The following is a 15270-nucleotide window of genomic DNA, read 5'->3' as shown; positions in this document are numbered from 1 at the left end:
GCACTCTAAAACCAGGGGTGATTTGATTGCAGAGCTAGGATAGAATTTAGTAAGTTGGCTGGGTTTAATAGTAATATATAGAAATCAAAATCTTCCACATATGAAAAAGCAATATAAAGGAAGGAAAGATTACATTTTATTAGCAATTTTAAAAAAGATTAAACATCATGGAAAAAACTTAACAAGAAATGCAAAAAATCGGTGTTTAAAAAAAATCTTTAGACCTCACTAAGGACTGCCTGACCAGGTGGCAGCACAGTGGATAGAGTGTCAGACTGGGACGCGGAGGACCCAGGTTCAAAACCCCGAGGTTGCCAGCTTGAGCACGGGCTTATCTGGTTTGAGCAAGGCTCACCAGCTTGAGCCCAAGGTCATTAATGTGAGCAAGGGGTCACTTGCCCTGCTGTAGCTCGCCAGTCAAAGCACATATGAGAAAGCAATCAATGAACAACTAAGGTGCTGCAACAAAGAATTGATGCTTCTCATCTCCCTTCCTGTCTGTCTGTCTCTCCCTATCTGTCCCTCTCTCTGTCTCTGTCTAAAACAAAAAACAAAAACAAAATAAAAAAAACCCTCACTAAGGACTATAGAAAGAATACCCGAACATATAAGGCATATAATGTTCAGGGTTATCTTACCACAATTTTTTTATTTTTATTTTACAGAGACAGAGAGAGAGTCAGAGAAAGGGATAGATAGGGACAGACAGACAGAACCGAAGAGATGAGAAACATCAATTATTAGTTTTTTCGTTGCGACACCTTAGTTGTTCATTGACTGCTTTCTCATATGTGCCTTGACCGTGGGCCTTCAGCAGACCGAGCAACCCATTGCTTGAGCCAGCGACCTTGGGTCCAAGCTGGTGAGCTTTGCTCAAACCAGACAAGCCCACGCTCAAGCTGGAGACCTCGAGGTCTCGAACCCGGGTCCTTCCACATCCCAGTCCGACGCTCTACCCACTGCGCCACCGCCTGGTCAGGCAAATGTTCAGGGTTAGATTTAACATTGTAAAGATATCAGTTCTCTCTAAAATAATCTACAAATTTGAGTAAATCCCAATAAAAATTCTAACAAGTTTTTTTGAACAGACTAGGCAATTCCAAAGTTCAAAAGGAAAAATAAACAAGAAAAGGCAAAAAAAAAAAAAAAAGCCAAGATCCTGGCAGAATGAAAGTGGCATAGAATTGAAGAGTTAATATGTAAAAGTAATGTGATTAATAGCTGGCATTTATTGACAAGCCAGGCACTTTAATCCATTCTCTCAGCTCATACTCGCCACCTCTAAGACATGGGCGTTACTATTCTACCAACTCGGCAATAAAGCTGAAGCTCAGAAAATATTAAGTAACTTTCACTCAACTACTCATCAGTGGAGCTGGAATTTGAACCCAAGCAGCTCAATTCTCAGTTCTGCAGCTCAGTTCCGAAGCTAAGCTGAGCTGCTCAGGCAAGGCAAACGGCTTTGGGAAGCTGGGAGAAAGACAGAAGAGACAAATATGTTTACCAAATCAATTGCTGTGGACCAAGTGCACAGCTGTAGCAGCTGGTATCACAACCGGTCAAGGTTGCAGCCTCTGCAGGGGTTCATCAGGGCCATGCACCCCTGCTGCATGAGACACAGAATGAGCAGGGAAGGAAAAACACCATCCTAACGTCTTCCAGTTCTTTGTCAGGGGGGCAAAAGGCTGATCTTTTCAGCAGGGAGGAAAAACTTTGCTGCCATCATGGTCCCTGATCCTGAGGTTAGGAAGTTGAGGTAGGGGTTCTGTGGCTTTCTGATAACATCCATCCCAGCCATACCCACTGCCCCTTTTCAGGGAAGATGCCTGCAGGGTAAGCTCAAGGTACTACTGGGCTAGGTGTGACGCCAGAGCTCCCTCCCTCACCTGGTCTCCAATGAGCTTCCAGCTTATTGCTGGACCAGATGGTGCTGGGATTAAAGAACATTCAGACACCCAATAATCTTCTAAAGCACGGGCACTTCCATCTCTCCAGGACGTGGCCCAGGTCAGAAGGCTTCATGCCTGCTGGGGAAGGTTCACAGGGCACCCTGGCACTCAGGATACCAACTCTCACCAAGGTTTCCTAATCTCTTTTGCAGGAGTGCTGGGTTGATAAACTGATTAAATTTTTAGCAATCACTTGAGAGGTCAAATCTAGAGTAGTAATTCCCCATGTTGAAGGGGACCTGGCCCCTCAGGGAACACTTTTCAATGGCTGGAGACCTATATGGTTGTCACAGGTGGGAGCAGAGAGAACAGTTCTATTGGCATCTGGTGACTAGAGGTGTGGGCGCTGCTAAACATCTTACAATGCACAGGACAGTGCCCGAGCCCCCAACAAAGAATTATGCAGCCTAAAGTGTCCAGTGCCCAGGCTGGTAAACCCTGTCTAGAGGGTTTCAGCTAGCATAAAAACCCTGAGGACACTTGTTTAAGTTGCAAAACCTTGAGTCCCAACTGTGACATGCTGATCCAGCAGGGTCTGGAGTGGGCCCCAGGAATCTGCATTTTTATGCACTCCAGGTAATTCTAGTGTAGGTGGACCATAGTCCTCCCTGAGAAATTCCACTTCTTGATTTCAAAACTCTGGTCCCTGGACCTGTGCCGGCCTAATATCACCTAGAGCACTTGTGAAAAGTCTGGGACTTGGACCTGGCCGGTTGGCTCAGTAGTAGAGCACTGGTCCGGCGTGTGGAAGTCCCAGGTTCAATTCCTGGCCAGGGCACACAGGAGAAGCACCCATCTACTTCTCCACCCTTCCCTCTCTCCTTTCTCTCTATCCCTTTCTTCCCTTCCCACAGCCAAGGCTCCACTGGAGCAAAGTTGGCCTGGGTGCTGAGGATGGCTGCATGGCCTCTGCCTCAGGTGCTAGAATGGCTCCAGCCACAACAGAGCATCTCCCCCTGGTGGGCATGCTGGGTGGATCCCAGTTGGGCGTATGCAGGAGTCTGTCTGACTGCTTCCTGGCTTCTAACTTCAGAAAAATACAAAAAAAAAAAAGTCTGGGACTCTTGCTCCAACCCTAGAGAGGCTATCGTAATTGACCTGGCCCCAGCATTCTGTGGGTCTATTTAGTTCCAAGTGATTCACATGCTGGTTTGTTAACACACACACAGGGTGGGCTGTTAGTGTAGACACTTTGGTCATCTGCCCTCACTTTTCAGGTGTCACAAGTCTAGCAAAATTGTGGTGGTCATCAACTGTTTTCATTCCTGGAAACCCCAAGGTTTATAAACAAAGGTCACTTCCAGCCCATAGAGGTGATTATCAGGAGCAACCATAACCACCCCCAGGCTCCACGCCCCCTTCTCACACTCTCATTTTATCAAGGATCCTATTTCTGTTTGAAGCAACAGACATGCATCAAGAGGCCTTGCTTTAGGGGCTTCATCAAGTAGGGTGATGTCGTGGTGTTCAGTCATCTGTATGTACCTCCCCTACCCCACTGAGAGTCTGGGCTAGTTGATCTATCAGGATGTTGAGGAGAATGTCAGAGATTGTTGGGAAGCCTGGCATCAGAGCAAGAAGTTGGCAAGGCACCTTATCTCTTTGCCCTTTGGAGTCGCCAGGCAGTGCCTGGCACCTGGTAACGGCTTGGTAAGTATTAGCCATGGTGATTGTTGTTACATATGGAATCATCTGAGAACTGACCCTGCTTCCCGCTAAGAGCTGCACCCTAAAGCCACTAGGGCAACCCGACCTAACATCATGCTTCCCTGGTGGCACTGCATCAACGGGTCTCTGGAGGTCTCCACCCTGTTTGAGTACTGCCCTCTGTTGTCCACCCTGTGTGTGTGCAGCTTAGCTTGTAGCCTTTGTCTTTTCCTGGGTCCACTGCCCAGAGCTGGCCCCATCCATCCTAGCCTCTTTCTCTCCCACAACCGACACACTAATCACCTTAGCTCCTATGAAGACCTTCAATCCGCCCACTTGTCATCACCACCCGTGACCTGGGGCCCTATCACCAGGCTCCTGTTTATTCTTCAACCTGTAAAGTTCATCCTAGAAATCAAATTGGGTCATGTCCGTCTCTGGCTTTCAAGCCCTTTTGTGATTTCACATTGCCCTTTGGATCAACCCAAGTTCTCCAGCCGTGGTCAGGCCCTCTGAGGTCTGGTCCCTCCTCTATGCACCTCCCCACCCTAACCTTCTTGCAGCTGGCTCCTCCCTGACCTTGAAGTGCCAGCTCCTTGTGCTGGCTGTCCCCCTGCCCCACGCAGGACATGGATCCTTGCCTGGGCCAAGTCAGGCGTGCAGCAGGTAGATTCGGGCCCACAGGTATTCAGGAATGAGGCAGGCTACGCTCCAAGAAGGTTGGGGACCAGCTTTATTGCACAGCCCGTGAGCTGCTCACTGTGTAATCAGGGGCCCAGGTGACTGGTGGTCCACATTCCACTCGAGCAAGTTCTCCACTCCTCCTTCTCCTGCCAGGCTGGTTCTGGCAGGATCCCGAACAGCTGCATGGCCCTTCAGGCTCAGGAAAATGTAGTTCAGTGTTCAGGTCCCAGAGCTGCAGCTTCAAGCAGCTGCCAGTCCCCTTTCCTGTCCCCCAAACCCCCAGCTGAGGACATAGGAATCCAGTGGGCAGGGGGGAGAAAGCCAGCTAATGTGGACCGAGCCAAGCCTCTGCCACCAAACAGTGATTTCCTGCCATTCATGAGTCACTAGACACAGATTGGGTTTTCTGTACAACAGACATACAACACTCCCACTCCGGGAGGGCCATAGAGGTCAGACGGGAAGGGAATTTGAAAGAGGGGAAGTGGGATGTCACAGAGACCCTAGCCTGAGCCCTGAGCAACAGGCCAAGCCCAGACCAAGAAATCTGGGTCCAACGCCTCACATTCTACCACCGATCAGTCCAAAAACGACACCCACCAAGTGGAAGGAAGGCCAATCAAACAAATAACCAATAAATACACGAGATTGGCTTCTTCCTCCAGGGAGGCAATGCAGCCGAGAGGGGACCCCGATTAGCTCTAGAACTGAGGTCAAGTGTCTGAGATCTCAGCCTCAGCTCTCCTGCAAGGTGAGGGCATGGACAGGGGGTCCCGGGACCCCTCTAGTCTGCTGCCTGCACAGCCAGTTAGGCCGATATCCCTCCGTCCCCCACCATCCCAGCCCACCCGGGGCACACAGGTTGGTGCTGGCCCCAGGAGCCCACAGTGCCTCCCAGACCTTACCGACACCTGTCTTCTTTCACTGTCCCAGCTCAGGTGACCTAGAAGCCGCTGGGAGGGGCTCTGAAATCTGCCCTCGCTGTGGCTGAATGAGGCAGAGTCCAGAGCCCAGCCAGGAGCTGCCTCCTCTGCGCCTCTGGGGAGGAGGGTGCTATCCACACGGGGAGGGGCAGGTATGGAAGCAGAGTGGAACAGGCGATTTTGAGGAGGACCAACTTTTTGAGCAGGCCAATTTAAGTGACTTAATAACTATAAAGGATGCTAAACATACAAGTTTCAGTCTGGACCCAAATTGCTATGGGTTTTTTGTTTTGTTTTGTTTTTTGGGGGAGGTTGGTGTGAATGTTTTCCCTTTACTTCAACATTTTCAGAAATTTCACATCTAAATGTGTCAGAAAATAAAATTCCAAGAAAGGCCTTGGCTGCTCCCCAATGAGCCCCTCCCTCTACTTCCCGGGTGACGGGGCCCTGGAGGCAGAGGCGCTTCCTAGGTCCCATGGCAGGACGGGGACAGAGCTTTCACTGCCCCCAACTCCCACCCGGCTCGGAGCTCCCCGGGCTAGTTGCCCTTCTTCCCGGGACACAGGGTCTTCTTGGGCTGCCCCGCTGGCAAAGGCCAATCGCAGCCTTGCCCACTCCCGCCCAGGTTCTGCTTGGGAAGCGGCGGTGGGAACATGAGGGTGGATCTCTCCGGCTCCAGCCTGACTCTGAGCTCAGGCTGACGGGCTGGGGATGGGGGTACCTCCGGGAACCGGGCAGGCCCTGAGGGAGGGAAACAGAGGGACCAGGACACAGCGGTGGAAGTGGCGACGAAGGGGTCTCCAGGGACAGCTGAGCCAAGGTCCTCCAGAGAGCTGAGGCACCTGAAAAGCACATCAAATGAAGGGTCACCCCCTCGCTGTGGAGACCCCTCTCTATCACCCCCTCCTCGCCTCTGCCCATGCCACAGGGCTTATCTCAACCCTTCCTCTGTCCAGTTCTGCCTCGACACTCCTGGGCCCCAGGCCCCCTCTCAGGACAGATTCTGTGTCCCCGGCCACCCCTTACAGGGCCCCCTGGGGAAGCACCCGAGGACCTTGGTTAGCTGCCTATCCTGGTGCCCAGCACAGCACAAGGTGGGCAGAGAGAAGGTGCTCAGCACTTTTTTTTTTCCTAAATAAATGAACACCTGGATCCAAAAGTGAACTCTCACCATGGCCCTGCCTCTTCTCTGCCTCCAGGCAGAGAAAACCCACAGCCTCACCCACAGCCCGAGCCCCAGTACCTGGGCTGAAGTGGAGCGGTCACTCCCACAGGAAGCGCACGTACCAGATGGTCTCGTTCTTCAGCTGTGGCCCAAACAGGGGGTTCAGCTGGGCCAGGATGGCGATGAGCCAGCTGCCAGGGACAGTAGAGTGGGGTGAGCCTGGACACAGCAGGCACCTACCCAGTGTGCCTCATGCCAGGCTTGTGGTCACATGGCCAACCTAGCAGCCCACCGCCAGGCCTGTGTTCCAGAGTGAGGGGCCCACAGAGCCACCCACACTCCAACCAGCAGATGGGCTGGGCCTGGGGTTTGTGGGTTTTGGTTTGATGTTCTGTAGATTTATAAGGTCCCTGAGTTGAGGCTGGACCCTAGGATGATGGGAGAGGTAAGATAGTCTCCTGGGGCACAATGGGAGCAACTCCCAGCTGTGCCCACATACATCCCTGGTCTGAGCCATCCCAGTCTACACCTGGAAGCAGGACAAGGCTGGTCTGATGACAGCATGTCAGAATTGCACCCTTTTAGGAGCAAGATGATGGAACTAGCACAATATAAGGAAGTGATGACCAGAACGCCCCACTCCCAGGACAGCTGGGATAGGACAGTGCCTGTCCTTCAGGCCAGTGAGCACCCCAGGACCATTGGCAGGCTACACATGTCTGTGGGGAGGATCAAGCCCTGTCATCATGACTTCGTTTGCCCAGAGAAGCAGGCCCCCAAAGACCCAAGAGGTGCACAACTTTGTGTGCCTCAAATGACGGTACCAACGATGCTCTGTCTGGTTCTGGTGGAAGGTTCCAGCACTTCTGCCTCTGAATGCCCATAGCCGCCAGTCACCTGCCTGATGCCCAGGGCGCTGTCAGAAATCACTGCTACTACCCCGAGGTTATGTGTCAGTCTGGTGTTTGTAATTACCCACATCCTGCCTGTACTCTGTCTCCCCTATGTTCCCAGTCACCATTCTCTACCCTATCCCTGAGCCTTCAAACCCAAGCCCCTCAGAGGCCCTGCCTGGGAGAGATGAGGACATCTGTAAAGCCCTGAAAGAACAAGAAACAGCACAGAGAAAGGACCTTAGAGATGCTCTGTGCAGGGAGAATTCTGAAAAATCATATGCTCCATGAATTTAAACTAACAACTGAGAGTCATCATTATTAACAAGTTTTATTTTTTTATTTGTTATGTGAGAGGAGAGACAGTGAGATAGACCCCTGCATGTGCCCCAACCAGGATCCACCTGCTAACCCTGTCTGGGGCTGATGCTCAAGTACAGAGCTATTTTTAGCACCTGAGGCTGATGCTTGGACCAACCAAGCCATCCTCAGCACCCAGGGCCAAGCTCGAATCAACTGAACCACTGGCTGCAGGAGGGGAAGAGGGAGTGAAGGGGGAGAGGGAGGGAAAGAAAGGTAGACAGTCGCTTCTCCTGTGTGCCCTGAACAGGAACCAAACCTGAGACTTTCATATGCCAGGCCAACACTATCCACTGAGCCACTGGCCAGGGACCAAGTTTTATTTTTTTGTTAATAGGAGGTGAAATATTAAACATCATATAAAGTAAAATTACAACTGATCTATAGGAATAAATAGCTCATGATATAATTAGATAAGACAGGTTCTAACTATGTAACCAGTTCCACATCTGAAGTCAATCATGCAAATTTTTTTGAATGTAGATATTATCCTATGTCTTTAAAAAATTTGGCAGTCCTGAGAAATATTCCAGGTACTTAAAAAAAATCTATTAACTTTTAAAGAATTGGTATTTCTTCATGTTACCTGTCCTATTTTGATTGTTCTGAAATCACAACGCCCAACTATGCCAAACTTAACCCATAAAAATGGTGTATGAGACCCAGGAAAATAAAATGGGAAGCCATATAGACCTCGCATGGCTTGATTGATCCTGGGAGAGGCCACCCTCAACACCGGAAGGTAGACTTACCCCTCAGTTTGGCAGCCAGGATGATTTAAACATAGAACAATAAAACAGAAAAACTGAGGATGAATCGAGGGGTGGGGTGCCTTTTTTATTTTTAAAGAGGGAAGGGCTATCATGAATGGCAGTTTTAGAAAGACACCATCTAGATGTTGAGGACCTCAAAATTGACTCCCTTGCTCTGTCTAGGTCAGGGGTCTCAAACTCAACTCAGCATGTGGGCCGCAGAGCAAGATCACAGCCGTTCGGCGGGCCGCACTAGGTCTACAAAAGGCAACTGTTACGCAACACTTTTCTCACTGCAGTTGAAAACAAAAAAAAATCAGTACAACAAGCACAATTGTACATGCAGTTTACTCAGTGTCACAAAACGACCAGAAACTGTAGTTCACATCACAACTGCTGTTAACTAAGCTAATATCTAGCAAGGATGCTAGAGAAATGAAAAATACAAGTAGGCCCCTAGGCTTACTTAATTTTATCCAAAATATTTTGAACTTTGTGGATTAGTCTGTGGGCCGCACAAAATTGTTCGGCGGGCCGCGAGTTTGAAACCCCTGGTCTAGGTTCTCAAATCCCTCAGAATGCCCTTCTGTGTCTCCAGGGCCCCCTTGCCAAGTTTAGAGACTGCCCGACATGTGGCTCTAGCTGGCTACCTCACAACGACCCAGGGGGTATGTGCTATAAACACAAATTCCCGAGTGCAAACCTTGAGCACTGTGATTTCGTGGGTTGAGAGTGCAGCTCTCAAAGCTGTACAGTACTGCATTGTGACGCCAAATCACGCATGAAAAGCACTGAGCTGGCCTAACTCACTCACTGCACAGATGAGAGAGCTGCAGCCTGGAGACATTACAAAGCTTGTCTGGGTGACATGTTTAGAACCAGAAGAGGAATTCATGCTTTCGAGCCCATTGCTCTCTTTGCTATTCCAAACCGTCTCCACTCCTGTGTTCTACAGACTTAACCTTTCATGAACTGAACCTGTCACTGTGGGGACAGAAGAGAGGGCAGGGCGAGAGAGAGGAGGGAGGAAAGGAGGAAGGGAGAAGAAAGGCACTCACTGATTTTGAGCTGGGGAGAGAGGTACTTACAAGAGGTAACAGCAGACGGCAGTGGCTACCAGCATGGTGATGATCACTCTGCAATGGAAGAGGATGTCAGGTCAGTACCATGGGTGGAACCAGGCCAGGGCCGGAGAAAGAGCTCCTGGAGTCAGCCCCTTTCTATTGGTCTTCCCAGTGCCACTAAAACACAGGAGACGGAGTTCTTCTCAGATGGAAAATAAAAGGGCTAAGTGTCACCTTATAGGAAGGCCTACCTTGACCATACCCAAGTCATGTTATGATTCCTTCCCTTCATCTCCTCTCTCACCCCCACAACATCTCCATCTTCATGCAGCCATGCTGGGAAAAGATACCCACAGAGCTGCATTTGCAGCAACCCACTGTGGAGGGGGTCTCCAGAATTCAAAATTCACTGGGCAAAAAGAAGGAGAGGAGAAGACACGACAAGAAGCAAGGAGACTGTGAGCCATCTCTGAGGCAGAATGAGCAGCTCTAAAGAGCACAGAGAACAAAACAAAAAGGCAACCAACTGAATCGGAGATGATGTTTGCAAACAACAGCTCCAACATGGGGTTAATATCCAAAATACTTAAATAATTCATATAACTCAACACCGAACAAACAAACAATCCAATTAAAAGATGGGTAGAGGACCTGAACAGGTACTTATACCAAGAAGACATACAAATGGCCAACGGATATATGAAAAGATGCTCAACTCATTAGCTATGAGGGAAATGCAAATCAAAACCACAATGAGCCTGACCAGGCGGTGGCGCAGTAGATAGAGCATCGGACTGGGATGCTGAGGACCCAGGTTCGAGACCCCAAGGTCGCCAGCTTGAGTGTGGGCTCATCTGGCTTGAGCAAAAGCTCACCAGCTTGGACCCAAGGTCGCTGGTTCAAGCAAGGGGTTACTCGGTTTGCTGAAGGCCCACGGTCAAGGCACATATGAGAAAGCAATCAATGAACAACTAAGGTGTCGCAATGCACAACGAAAAACTAATGATTGATGCTTCTCATCTCTCTCCGTTCCTGTCTGTCCCTGTCTATCCCTCTCTCTGACTCTCTCTCTGTCTCTGTAAAAAATAATAATAATAAATAAATAATTTTTAAAAAACCACAATGAGAGACTACCTTATACCTGTTAGATTGGCTATTACCAACAAGACAGGTAATAACAAGTGTTGGAGAGGTTGTGGAGAAAAAGGAACCCTCATTCATTGCTGGTAGGAATGTAAACTCATAAAGCCATTGTGGAAAACAGCATGGCAGTTCCTCAAAAAATTAAGACTAGAGTTACCATATGACCCAGCAATCCCTCTTTTGAGTATCTACCCAAAAAACTCAATAACATTTATTTGCAAAGATATATGCACCCTTCTGTTCATTGCAGCATTATTCACAGTGGCCAAGACCTGGACAACCATAGATAGATGTCCTTTGATAGATGATTGGATAAAGAAGGTGTGTGTGTGTGTGTGTGTGTGTGTGTGTGTGTGTATAATGGAATACTACTCAGCCATAAGAAAAAGTACTGCCATTTGCAACAACATGGATGGACCTTGAGAATATTATGCTAAGTGAAAGAAGTCAGTCAGAAAAAGCTAAGAACCATATGATTTCACTTATATGTGGGATATAAAACTGAATCTCAGTCACAGACAACAGTATGGTGGTTACCAAAGGGAAGGGGGTGGGAAGGTAGTAAAGGGTAAAGGGGGCCAATTCTATGGTAACAGAAGATGATGTGACTGTGTGGTGGGCACACAATGCAATTTACAGATCATGTACCATAGAAACGTACACCTGAAATCCGTCTGATCCTATTAACCAATGTCACCTCAATCAATTTATTAAAAAAGAATCACAGGGACTGGCCACCTTGTGTCCACTCAGATGACTGAAGACAGAAGCTTACAATGCAGCAAGGGTGATGAGACACTAAGATGTTTTACAAGGTGAACTGTGGGTCCTGCAGATCTTAAAGAACAAAAACAGCACTCATCTGTCCAAGAGGCCTCAAGCCAGAGCTAACCGAATCCAAACTAAACCCTGTAACCTCTGACCCAAAGCACTTGCAGTCTGCGCCAGAGAAATGAGCACTTGACCCATTCTTTCAGCATTCCCAAGCACTGTGGGCTGGTCCTGTGCTGAGCACTGGGCTCTACAGTGGCCAACAAGCCCATGTCGGTCTTCGAGGAACTTGTAATCAAGGGGGGACGGCACTTTACAAACGAGAACATGAAAAAGCAGAAACTGGTGAATGGTATAACAGTCCCAGAAATCTGTTCAGGGACCTCCAAAAGCCAACGACGCCGGCTAAAGCATTATTCAATACATAATACGAGTCACGCACTGGTAAGAGTTTTGTATGCGTTATTTCGCGTAATCCTCAACTGGCTTAAAAATTAAAAGGCAGCCATCATCACCATCCTCATTTTACCTATGAAGAAAGGGAAGCCTGAACGGGTGGCATTCGCTCAAGGTCACAGGCGGTGTGGTGTGAACAGGCTGCCCCAGCGGCTAACCCAGCAGTGACAGGCAGGAAGGGTGGCCCTCAACCGTCTCCCGCGCCAGTCGTCTCTCTGCCTCTCTAAAGACACTCTCTCCGCCCTTTGGCCCCCACCATCGGCCATCTCCCTACTGAACGGGGTCCAGCGCAGACCGAGCAGAAGGCGCGGGGCACCGGTCGTGTTCGTGCATTTGCCCAGGAGGGGTCCGCAGGAGGCTGAGCCCTTGCGCATCCCTTACCCGCGGTTGGGTCCTTTCGGCACGAACCAGGGCCCGGCGATGCCGATGAGGCCCCAGAACGTGGTGAAGATGATGACCGGGAGGGCAAAGGAGTGCGCCGTCATGGCGGGGCGTGGGACGCCCAGACTCGGGTGCAAGACCAGCTGCAGATGTTCCAAGGTCCGCGGGTCCCGGCCGGGCAGTGGACGTGGAGCGTGCGCAGCAGGGCGGGGCCGCCCAGGGGAGCGCGCTCGGCCAGCCTAATCCGCGCACGCGCGCTCGCGTACGCGCAGCCTCAGAGGAGAAGGGCAGGGGCGAGGGGATAAAAGTGAGCTAGCTCTTCTAGGATCCAGATCTAGCTAGCTTTGATCAGCTTCTCCAGTTTCCTCATTCTGGCTAAAAGAATTTAGAGGGCAGAGATACATGACAAAATAAACTGCACTATTTAGATAACAAAATGTTGAGAATCAATCGTAGCTTTATAAACCTCATTTGCACGTCTTGGAAACCAGAAGCGGAGAGCACGTCCCTGCCCTACCCCCAGCTTGCCTGCCAGGGAGTCTGGCTGGCAGACACCTGAATGAGGAACTAGCCAATCTTCACATTGTCTTGTTAAACATTTGGCACGCCAGGGACCCAACCTGGCCTTAAAAGAAGCAATAGGTCTGGAGCACCTTGTGCTCTTTAACGGGTCTGGCAGCAGGGTGGGGGACTGAGGTCTCTCCCTCCCAGCTGACTCTACGGCTATCACCAACATGTCACTTAGAATGCTGGTTACTCAGAGGGTCAGTCATGGGGCGTGGTGGGCCGGATGGATGCCAGGGTACAGATAGGGAAGGAGAGTGGAGGCTTGGCCAGTACTCTGGACAACGGCAGAGAGCTTGCTGCTTCTGTTTCAATGCCCTTCAGCTTGTTTTCTTGTGAGGCAAACAAGGGAATAATCGAGGTTGAAACACTACCTGCAGTAGAGTGGGGGCCAGATCCCAGTCTCCCCAAGGCAACTTGGGCTAGTATCCTCCTTAGGAAACCACCTGAGCATGAGGCAGGTCAGCCACCAGTGGTGTGACCAAGAGGGCACATAGGCTCACTCCAGGAAGACACTTTCCTGTATTGGCCCAGAGCTGCAGGAAGAGAAGTGCTCTGGAGCACTCTGTGCAGAGCTTTTGCTTGTCTCACCCTAAAGGAAGGCCCTGGGGGGAGGTAGAGAGATTCTCTTATGTTTCCTATTTGAAGTCAGAGTGTAGCTGCTTCTGCCATGAAGCTAAGGTGACATCCCAGAGCCCAGCTAGCTGTCCCTGGAGCCTGGTCATCTCCTGCCCCTCCCCCCAGGGCCTTCCCCAGGCCATGGAGGCTGTGGGCAGCCTCCCTAGGATGCTCCCCACCTTTCCAGGGGGCTGGGGTGCTCCTTTAAACCCCCACCCCTGACAGTCTCTCCCACTTCAGAAAAAGTCCTCTTGCCACCAGAACATGGGGTGAAATCTTTCATTAAGGGATTACTTCCTGAAGCACCTTTAAAATAAACTTGAGATAACCTTTCTGCATATTTCAGTGCTGAGGCCCTGCTCTGCTCAGAAAGGTAAACAGGTAGTTCATCTCCGTCTGGGATGTGGGCTAACTACCTTGTCACTGCCCAGTTCCTGTGCTTCGAGAGTCCCCACCAAAGGGAGATGCTAGAGCAGCGGAGGATCTGCAGAGAGCCTGTTGGCACAACCACAGGGAACGGGGAAGCATGGGGGTCTCCAAGGCAATCCTAGGGTTCCTGCTCCTGCAGAGCCTGTATCAGGACAGTGTGGGTGCTGCCTGGCCGGTGTGGTGGTAAAGGAGCCTGTCGGGAGCGTCCATAAGACAGTCCTTCAGATCTTCACCGGCTCCCCATACAATAGAATGGGTGGCTTCTGGGTCACAGCTTCCTACATATAGAGCACTCCCATCTTCTCCCTCCTGAGCACCGCCCCTCAAGTAGCAGGAAACAGAAGGTACCACCAGACCTGGGGAAAACAGGACCCCTGCCCGCAGCCAACTGTGCCCTGAGGTGTGTTCAGTGAAAAAACCACAGACTGGAAACATGATTAGGGCTGTAGGATGATCTGTGAAATTTCAGACTCTCAAATTATATTTAATTATACTTTCTCCAGTATTATTTCATCTTAATGATTTATGTTTGTATTAATGTCTACTAGATGCAGATGATATTGCCTCTGGAGTTTTTTAAGGTTTATTGCACTTAAAGAGTTCTCTGTTGATTTGTATCTCCCTATCTTTCTATCTATCTAATTGGCTTACTCTTACTTCTGTGAAAAAAGTCTTGGCCTCTACTTTCTGTTTATATATAAAGAAGTTACATTCTTTAGAATAGTATTAATATCAAAATGAACATCAAGTAAGAAATCATCATGTCAAGTAAATTACTTAACTATCTCCTGGTGAACTGAAGAATGCTCATGCACTGCTGGTGGAAATGCAGACTAGTGCAGCCACTGTGGAAAACAGTATGGAGATTCCTCAAAAAATTAAAAATAGAAATGCCTTTTGACCCAGCTATCCCACTCTTAGGAATATATCCGGCTAAGAATACCAAATCACTGATTCAAAAGAAGACATGCACCCCCATGTTTACTGCAGCATTGTTTACAATAGCCAAGATCTGGAAACAGCCCGAGTGTCCATCAGTGGATGAGTGGATTAAATACTATGATTGACGATAAGTGGATTACACAATGGAATACTATGCAGCTGTGAAAAAGAAGGAAACCTTACCTTTTGCGACAACATGGATGGACCTGGAAACTATTATGTTAAGTGAAATAAGCTGGGTGTAGAAAGAAAAATATCATATGCCCTCACTCATTTGAGGAAACCAAGGAACAATGTGAACTGAGGAGAACAGAGACAGAGATGGGATCAAAGGAACCAGAGGGAAAGTGGACAGAGGGAAAGGGGATGAGAGGATGGGATCAGAGAGGGGAAAGAGATTGGTGAAATTATATAGACATAACACAGCGTTATAGAGAGCAGGACAGCAAATCCTGGAGGGAAGGGGGAAAGGCATTGGGGGAAGGGGGCAAAGGGGATGTTGAGGGGAACACGGGGGTGGGGGGCTGCA

General features: G+C 49.5%; 1 protein-coding gene across 1 annotated transcript; it reads right to left on the bottom strand.

Annotated features, from left to right (window-relative positions):
- Nucleotides 1-4311: 4311 nt before the first annotated feature.
- Nucleotides 4312-12413, bottom strand: ATP6V0E2 (ATPase H+ transporting V0 subunit e2). Its single transcript, XM_066262589.1, has 4 exons — nucleotides 12189-12413; nucleotides 9462-9509; nucleotides 6447-6559; nucleotides 4312-6045 (listed from the first exon to the last, which is right to left on the bottom strand). Exons 1-3 carry the CDS (start codon nucleotides 12290-12292, stop codon nucleotides 6466-6468), a joined length of 246 nt encoding a protein of 81 aa, XP_066118686.1. The 5' UTR covers nucleotides 12293-12413; the 3' UTR covers nucleotides 4312-6045; nucleotides 6447-6465.
- Nucleotides 12414-15270: the final 2857 nt, after the last annotated feature.

Source organism: Saccopteryx bilineata, chromosome 2, assembly GCF_036850765.1.
Source record: "Saccopteryx bilineata isolate mSacBil1 chromosome 2, mSacBil1_pri_phased_curated, whole genome shotgun sequence".
NCBI classification, from domain to species: domain Eukaryota; kingdom Metazoa; phylum Chordata; class Mammalia; order Chiroptera; family Emballonuridae; genus Saccopteryx; species Saccopteryx bilineata.
The sequence above is the reverse complement of the archived record's forward strand: the minus strand, read 5'-3'. Positions and strand labels throughout refer to the sequence as shown.